This window comes from Drosophila eugracilis, unplaced genomic scaffold (genome assembly GCF_018153835.1).
Source record: "Drosophila eugracilis isolate 14026-0451.02 unplaced genomic scaffold, ASM1815383v1 contig_2167, whole genome shotgun sequence".
Lineage (NCBI taxonomy): Eukaryota > Metazoa > Arthropoda > Insecta > Diptera > Drosophilidae > Drosophila > Drosophila eugracilis.
The window spans coordinates 3330334-3339600 of record NW_024573052.1 but is presented as its reverse complement, the minus strand read 5'-3'; the positions used below and the strand labels follow the sequence as shown (position 1 = coordinate 3339600).

Below are 9267 nucleotides of genomic sequence, written 5' to 3'. Positions count from 1 at the left end.
CTCCGGATGTTTGTGCACATTCATTCCGCTTTTTATGGCGGAATCGAAATTGAAATCCTTTCGGAAAGCAAACTGGAAATCGTCTGCGGGATATGTCCTTCATGCGTGACACTCCGGGACTTTCTTTTGATGACCGCCGAATGGCGAGGCTACTTCCCGAATGCCTAATGGCATCCCACGTGGCCGCTGCCATAAAATTGAGGTTTTGAAAACAGACTAAGATTGGCTTGGGTTAAGTGGCCTTTTCGGGTTGAGCTCATACGTTTGACAGAGTCAGAATCTTCCTCTAAATCCTTGGCTACTGCTTAAAACTTTCTTAATTGTTTAGATTTCGATATTAAGAGCACTTTAGGAATCGTTTTTGGTTATTTTACTAGCATCTTTTGATTCTGAAGTAAATCAGCAAGAATAGGAACTGTTTAGGTTCGCATTGATTGAGCTGTTTCCGGGATGTCTTCGTGTGGCCGCCTCATTGTGAGTGCTTCTCGAAAAGGACCCCACAGCTAGTCAGGAGTTGGGTCCAGGAACCTTGTCGACATCAAGTTGCATACAAAACAGCTTCAGAGGAAGAGAGTGTCGGACAAAGGGCTGAGGGAATCCTCGAACAAGGACATCTCAATCAATGCAAAACTGGATAACTGGCCAACGCTTCCTGGAGTGCGCTGCCATTGAATTTGGCCAACAGAAAGTGTCAAAATTGTGTTTGTCATACAATCGATCCTTTGATGACTCAATGCCGAGTACTCTACTCTCTGCTGCATGTCCTGGGAATAGTCCCTGCGGCCACCCTGGGCGCATTAGTCAAAACATTATAGTTCATTATACACAGGAATACAGGGTACGAGGCCCACGTGGATTCGGTGACATCGGTAGAGATATTCTTCTGGAAAACATGTGCAGCCAGGCCTGGCCTGGGGAGCAGCAGTTTCAATTAAGGCACCTAAAAGAGGAATCCATGGAAGACATGGAATGCCACATGTGTTGTCCTTATGCCACATGTCTTGTTATGGGCTCCACACTCACAGAACAACTTGATATTATGTCCTGGAAAGTAATGCAGATCGCTTCTTGGTGCATTTTTGCCCTTGAAGTTACTCAAATATTTTGTAAAGTGTATAGCAGTATGGCTGCATGGCATTAGGCTGGACCCAGGATGCAAGTCATGAATGAAATTAACTCGGATCCGTCAGCCGCAGCCATACGCAAGATCATCTCCGGTTGAAGTGGAAAGGAGAAAGGCATGGGAGGGGGGAAAGTTGTGGGCGGGGGGATTAGGTGAGCCACAGGCAGTTTCGGAAAGTGTTAACCTGCTTCCTTAACGAATTGTTGTCCAGGGTTATCCTCTTGACCTGGTTCCCAGTCGCTGGATTAAGCGCTTAAGGGTTTTAGCCACAAAGCGCGCACTTAAGTGCCTCATTGTGGAGTGAAGTGCGTCCACTCGAAGGTATAGAAAAACTAAAGAAACTGAAGAAAAAACTGAAGACTAGAATAATTAAGTAGCTGCTTTAGTTTAAGTAGATCGTAGATCGGCTTAGACTGCGGTTAATTTCGTAAGCCACAGCAAGTAGTATAATTGCCAGAGCAGAGTATCTATGACCCGGGGGAGAGGGCTAGCCAGCCAGAGATGAATGAAATCTCTGAATGAAACTAGATCACCAGGGATTGCCAGGGATCAGTGGATCAGGCAGGCACTCAAGTACTCAGGAAAGTGGTCAAATCCTTTAAGAACTTAACCAAAAGGAAACTGAATGAACTCGGGAGACCACTCACTCCACTTGCAATCCACTAATTGCTTAATCTTACTGGTAAATCTTTCTTAACTAAGTTAGTTTTCCCCTCCTCTCTCCTCTGCCATCTGAACTTGCGCCATCTGTCGCAATGACAATCTATACTCTGCAGCTCGTGTTCGATCGGGTCCAGAGATCAGCACCTGGCGGCCTCCTGGCTTATAATGGTAATGCAATATGCCCAGAAACCGGAGGAGGAGGGTCGGGCGTCGGGGGTGAGCCCAATCAAGTCAACGGTATGAGCATGCGCACACGCTAAATTGAACTGAAAACACAGTTCCCAGTCGTAACTCATTATTCCCGACGATGATTTATGAATATTCAATGGTGACATGTGGGGGCGTGACCCCCGATGGCATGGCGATGGGGAAAATCAAGAGTGATCGCGGCACACAGGGCTATGAAACCGAATCCTCCGATCGAAGGACACGAGTGGGTTAGAGACTTCATCTGTCCTTGCCCCGTAAGCCTTTTTGCATTCACCAAAGACCGCACTAACGGCAGTGATTTCCGAATCCGAACGGGAAAAATGCGAAATTCGATACGAAAACGGTTAAAGGGCGTGTCGCATTACCAATATTTAATAATTATAACGGTGCGTGAAAAAGATTTTCACTGCTAACGGTATAGCGGCACCCACCACTCTCCCAGAAAGAAGAAAGGTACCAGAAATACCTTTGCACCTGGATTGGGAAACTGGAAACTGAACGAAAACGGGAGGGGAGTTGTAGGCGAACTCAGGAGCTCGTGGTGTCGGAAAACTGAGACAGAGGGAAAAATTTGTTTGTTATCTTTAGAAAATGATGAAAATTTCTGCAAAATCAACGAACCTTCATCAAGAAAGGTTAACACTGAAAGGGAGAAAGTTTTTCCTCAGTGCATTACACGGATTCGTTTGGGTTCTTAGGGTCGTCGGGCTCTGCAGATGCCCGATCCTTTGGCATAAGGCCATCTTTTCTTAATGGCCAAACGATTTTCAATCGATTTTCCTCATTGTTCGTCCGTCTTGGATAATTTTGCATCATCTACCATATATTCTTTGGATTGGCGCGTTTTTCCTCTGTTTATTCTCCCGTTTCTCGGCCTGTTTGGGCAGATGTCCCAAAGGACAAAGGGACGGGCAGACGCAGACAGTGACGAGGACACGTAGGCACAGGACAATGAGCTCCTGCATACAATTAGCCAGAGGAGGAGAGCCTAGCGCCAAGTCAGCGTGAGGGTGAGAAAATATCCTATTAATAACGAGGCGACCAGTCAAGATTTTGCTACTTTAAATGCCAAAAGTATATGCCAGAATGTTCCGTAAGCAGTCCTTGGGGATTATGAATATTTTTTCAAGAAATGTGAAAGATGAGAGTGGGAAGTATAGAGCGATCTCTATCAAATGGTAGATGAAGTTCTAACAGCAGGAAGAACAGCTTTTAATGAGGTAATATCCATGGGAAAAGTGTGAGATTCAAGGATCATTTCATCACTTATGCAAATCCCAAACCCATTTGATATGAACTAATCGATGAGATTCGAAAGATTCCATCTAAAGGATCGACAATTTCCATGGCAGGACATTTTAAAGACCCTGCTTTTCAGGGGCAAACTGTTTGCTTTTGCGGTTTTCCCTATTAAATCCCTAATTAATATGCAGATAGGTCCTTGCCCTGAATGCATTTGGTGCCCTTTTACCCACCGCCCTAATGGTTTTCCACCTCCTCCCTCCGTTTTCCAGTGCATTTTTAATTACTTGTGCTTATGTCGAACGGGGCACATGTTCGAGTCGAGTCGAAGCGAACCGTTACAAACGAATCCCTAACACTTGCAACATGCCTCTCGATTCTCGATTCGAAATTCCCACGTTGCAGGGTTACGACTGTCATTTATCAGGACATGAGGACATAGGACTGGCTCATTTGAATGCCGGGGCACTGGAGCGCAGTGCCAGGATCTGCTACCCTCGCGATACACTCCTAAAAAAAAGGGGAAAATAAGCTTCGAATTGGTAGGCTTCGAAGTTGAAGTAAGAGTCATGCTATTTCCGAATACAACCCAATTTCTTGCAGTGCATATGCAAATACTTCTGGTTCCGCTCCCTGTCTATCGGTCGGCAGGACCTTTTGCATGCTTGGACGCTTATGAAAATGAACATGATATTCCGATTCCATTCCTCTCTCTTCCTCCGATGAATGTGCATGTTTGCCGGCCATTAGCCATAGTCTCTGAAACCCTTATATGGTATGCCAAAGCATTAGACAACGGATCGGAGATCGATCTCAAGGAGGCTCCCTACTGATCCCAAGTCATGTATAGTCCCCAAGCCAAGCATCTTTCCTCCACCTCCAAGCTGTACGAAAACAGAAATTCATTTGATTTTTCACCACTGGTCGTATATATTTCTCTTTCTCAACATTCTTGCAATTAAGTCTAGGAAAAAAAATGGTCTCTTAAGTAAGAACGGTTAAGAAGTAGATTAGGTTGGTAGGATATTATTAACTAGGACTGGCTCAACATTTAGCGCTTTATCAGGTTAACTATTTCGTAGCTGGGTCTCAGAAGGTTCTCCGTTTTGGTTTATATCACTAGATGACTTCAATATTCTCTCGTGTCCTTAGACTCGTTTCGTTTTTAGTTGCTATTTACACAATGACTCAGTCAGGGCTTAATTATGAAAAGAAAAAAAAAATAGTTGATGCTGCAGAAGTCTCCTGGCTACATGGAAAGATTGGTGGAGGCGCCATCGGACTTGGGTGTGTGTGCCTCCCACCAGTCGATGGCATCGATCATGCTCTCATCCGAAAGGCAACCACCGGCGGTGTTGTTGGGCTGCTCCTGCTGCAGGATGTCGCTGAACTCCTTCTTGAATCCGGGAAGAGCCACGGTATCGTAGAAGCTCACTGGCTCCTGGTCATAGAAAGCGGGCAAAATGGGCGAGGATCCCAGCATTTGAACTTGCTGCTGCGGTTGCTGCTGCTGCTGTGGTTGCTGCTGCTGATGCGGGGAAGTCAATGTGTTAATGTTGCTGCTGCTGCTGCTGCTGCTGCTGGTGGCGTTGGTGAATTCCTGTTTGATCAGTTGCTGTTGCAGCTGGGCGGCACACGCCTGCAAGAGCAGCTCATTCGTGGCGACAGGTGAAACCGGCGAGGAGCACGGACTTCGAAGCACCTTTTGCGGCACGGGCGATCGCGATAACTGGCCCGAAGCAGCTGCTACTCCTCCTCCTGTCTCCTGTTCCTGACTCAAATCGTCCAATAACTCAGCCGTCAGCAGTTGATAGGTATTCGTCCCTGGTATCCTGATGTACTGCATCCCATTGAGGGTAGTCAGGCTGGGCAGGAGATCTGTCGGTTGCTGGCTGTTCTGATTCTGATTCTGATTTTGATTCTGAATCTGATTCTCCACAGGCAAAGAAGGCAGGACTGTTGGCTGTGGCTCCTCCATTTCGTAGTTGCTTAGGGAATCATCGAAGTGCTCATCCAGACCATCGAATTCGTCCTTGATGAACATGAAGCTATCGTCGCCGGAGCCGGAACTATTGCCCTGGCTGTTGAGCGGTGGGAAATCAAAGCCAAGGAGCTTTTCCAGGCTTCTTATATACTCGACGGCCATGCGGAGGGTCTCCACTTTGGAAAGTTTCTTGCTGGCTCCTCTGCCCGCTCCCTGGGCCTCAAAGGCCTCGGAGACTTCTTCAGGAATCTTCTCCCGCAGCAAGGCGAATCCATTATTGACCTGCTTCACGCGGTTCCTTTCCCTGGCATTCCTACGGGCAACAGCCTGGGGCAGTGGCAGACCCTTCCTGCCGGGAGTTCCCAAAGTTTGCTCCGTTAGAAGTTTACTCGGCTGGGTGATGGCCGGCGTCTTTGGGGGCTTCTCCACGGCCAGTTTCTTGCTGGTCTTGCTCCTTTTGGCGGGCACTGAAGCTTTGCCTGGCTGCTGGTTCTGCTGGTTCTGTTGGTTCTGTTTCTGGGACTCGCCCAGGGGCCTCTTACGTTGACTAGGTACTGGTGTGGTACTCGTAGTGCTGGCCACGGCACTCTGGACCGCACCCAGCATGCCGAAGTCGCGGATCTTCCGAATGATCGTATTCTGATTGGCTATGTGCTGTTGCAGGGCGTTGGCGCCACTTTCACTCAGCACATTGTGAACGGTTATCTTGCCGAAGGGCTTCAAGGTGGCCTTGGGATTGGGATTGGGATTGGGATTGGGGTTCTCCTTGGCATTCTCTTTGGGCGGCGGCGATGGGCTGAAGCTGAGGGCAGCCATGGTTTTCGCTAGCTTGCTCGGTCTGTTTTGGTGTGGGCGAGCTGGGAAAACTTGTGGAAATCGCGGGCGTTCTGCTAGCACGTTGTTCCTTACTGAGCGAATGTTAAAAGGTGACTGATGTAATGTGGTTTTCGTGTCCCTGCGTCAGGACAGCTGCTGGCGTTCTGTGTCGCGTGCCCCGAAACTCCGAACTTCGACTAAAACGCAAACTCAACGGAAGTGACTTCGTTGACTGACACACACACACACTCGCACACTCGCACACACCAACACACACACTCGCACACTCTCACATAATAATAATCGAGGTATTTGAGGTCCTGCGTATCCCTTATGTAAAAGGCCTGACTTTTCATCCCCTAGACTGGGGTGTCCTTCCCTCGATCGCTCGAAAAAGAACACACACACACACACCTTTCTCACACACTCACACAGAGTACGGCTTTTGGGAAAACTAACATCTGATCGACTCGAGCCAAAAACTCCACCTGGTTTAAGGGTGGATTGCGCCCCGCTCTCTCTTCTTTTTCACATTTATTTATCGGGCATAAAAACAGCGTGTTTATATACCGCCCCTCTGCATGATATTATATATGCATATGGCCATAATATAATCTTGTATATAGCGGTAAACATATAGTCGGGGGGAGCTTTGGCAGCCTTGCCAGCTCGCAGGCAAGGATACTGAGGATACCTGAGAGTCTGCAAGGGATCTTGCCGAGGCGAGAGGTTAGTCTTGCCTTCAGCACCAAGGATTCCCAGACGATTCTCAGAGATATCCTCAGCACTATTTGGAAATTGCTTAGAGATTAAAGAAGTTTAAGGTATAGTTAGTAGGGGATTAAGATCTGGACTAATCTTATTTAGTAATCTTGGATGTAGTGCCTAGATGTTGGGCATTTCTTGTCAGTTTGAGTTAACCTTCAAGGGGCCTGTCCCAGGACATACTAGATAGAGTTTCCCAGATCCTGGCTGAAGATATTAAAGGCAATCAGGGCTGGCATTGTGCGAATTCATTTGCCAATTGTTGGGCTAATTACGGGAAATTAAAGAAGGCGAGAACCGAGATTCGTTCGGCCATAAATCCTAATTAAAATTGACAAGACGCCTGAGAGCCGAGTCCTTCGAGGGTGAGAAAACACCCATCACCCATTTCTCTAGCTACTTTTTTCTCTGGCAATTAGTCTTGTGGGAAAATAATATTCCGCCAGTAGTCTAGTTCTGGCATCTTGTTCATTTTTTCGCTTCTTTCTTTTCCGTTTTTGTTGTTTTTTTTCGGAAGCTTAGGTCTGTCTGAGGAAACTAGTTTTCGGTGAGCTACAATGAACTTTTTTTTTTCGGTCCGGACTCTCAGGTAGTTCCCAACGAACCTGAGTATATATGCTAGAGGAGTGTGTACGAGTGTGTGTTCGGTACTTGCTGCACAATTTACAAACTTGAGTTCACTTGAAAGGTTCAAGGAAACGGACTTGAGCGCAGGATCATCGACAGGGAAAAGGGGCTCTCGACTGCCGACTGCCGACTGCCAACTACCGGTTTTTGTTCCAGGATCCTCACCATCCATGATCCTTGCCTCTTGCTCCCCGCTCCTCGCTCGCCATATGCAGACAAGCTTTTCAAAGGAAAAGGAGTCAACGGTTGGGCGTACTGAAGAGCACCGCGGAGTCCTTGCTGCTCGGCATCCTTTGTTGTCCTCGAGGCTTTGACTCGGTTGCGTCCCACTTTGACAACGCGACACGACACGCCTCTCACGTGCACAGCGAGAAAATAGTAGGAAATTCAAATGCCTTGCAAGGTGCCCGAAATCAGCCAAGAAGGCAGCTCAGAGATGAGTTTCCAGCTGAGCTTTGTGATGAACTGAGGATACAGTAAAGATTCATATCCGTTGGAACAACCCTCCGATGGAGTTATAGTTTGTCTGATTCCCAGCGGGTTGAAAGTCACATTAATGTCATTCGCTTCCTCTAAGAACTCTTCGTTTCTCTCAGACTCACAGGGAGGATGAGTTAATGGTTAGGAACCTGGCAAGATCCCCCCCCCCAGGGGAATGACAAACTTGAGGGGTATATTCCCTACTTCGGAGAGGTGTTCTTATAGGGTGATAAGTATTCGAGGAGGATTGTGATCCCCTGAGTTATGGTTGGCATTTAAAACGAGCAGTTAAGGTGAAACTTTCTAGGCTGGGCCCAACCCCAAGGATCTCAGGCATTCCTTTCACATCTCCCCCACCTCTGGAAAACTAATATCCTGTTTTTTAATCCCGGCTTTCTGTTCTGATTTTTCTTGACTTTCATCTTCGGCGGCGGCTTGGGAAAATACAACAGTTTGGGCAAACAAAAACTAATTTGGATCTGGGGATTGGCAAACGGTTCGATGGTTTCTGGGCTATTTGCATTTGGAGAAGGCATCGATTTCAATGGGAAAATCGATGTGGAAAAATATGAATATAGATGGTGAATGAAATTCGAAATGGGAGTGAAAGCGGTGAGCAAACAGAAATGGGAAATGGGAAAACATTCAGCTCTCAGTTCTCAGACTCAGTTCTCAGCTCACACTCGGCAATCGTAAATCAATCAGGCAAAGCATTCAAAGTACTTTGACTTTGATCCCCTGGCAATAAATTGGCTTGGCTTTTCCATTCCTTTCAGTTTTCTTGTAACTCGAGGAAGGCGCCGAGTGAGTAGTGAGTAGTCCTCCTGGGGCCCTCATGTCCTGTGTACTGTTCGCTGTGTGTACTTGTCGTCGACTCAAGTGGATCCTTCAGGACTCGGGACTCGGTATCCTTCTGGGCTCGGCATCTGTGTGCAGTTGTCGCCTCACTGCCTCTGGTTTCTCGTTTTCGTGTTATTTCGTTTTGGATTTTTGGATTTATGAGTGGCGGAAACTTGAGGGAACGGAAGTCTTGCTGTGGAAGTCCTCGAAATAACTTCGGGACCAAGGAGGTCTGGGGGAAAAGTGACAGGATCCAGGCGAAGAAGAAAGGATGGCTCTGCGGGGGATCACAGTTGCGGGACAGCATTAACGAGACCTTTCTGGGTTTTAGGGAAGGGATCTGCGATCTGGGATCTGGGATCTTATATAAACTCGCTTAAGGGAAAGCTGAGAAAGCTTAATCTTTGTTAGGAAATGACTTTTGGTATCTTAACTTTAACATTTTCAAGTTGACTTGAGGATTGCCTTTCCTAACTCAAGAGAGTTTACTTTACATAATATATTCAGGGATCTGGCG

The 9267-nt window shown here is 47.1% G+C and overlaps 1 protein-coding gene across 1 annotated transcript; it reads right to left on the bottom strand.

The window, feature by feature from the left end:
- Window positions 1-4171: 4171 nt before the first annotated feature.
- Window positions 4172-6217, bottom strand: LOC108105494 (achaete-scute complex protein T8). The gene has a single exon (XM_017212112.2). It carries the CDS (start codon window positions 6036-6038, stop codon window positions 4488-4490), a length of 1551 nt encoding a protein of 516 aa, XP_017067601.1. The 5' UTR covers window positions 6039-6217; the 3' UTR covers window positions 4172-4487.
- Window positions 6218-9267: the final 3050 nt, after the last annotated feature.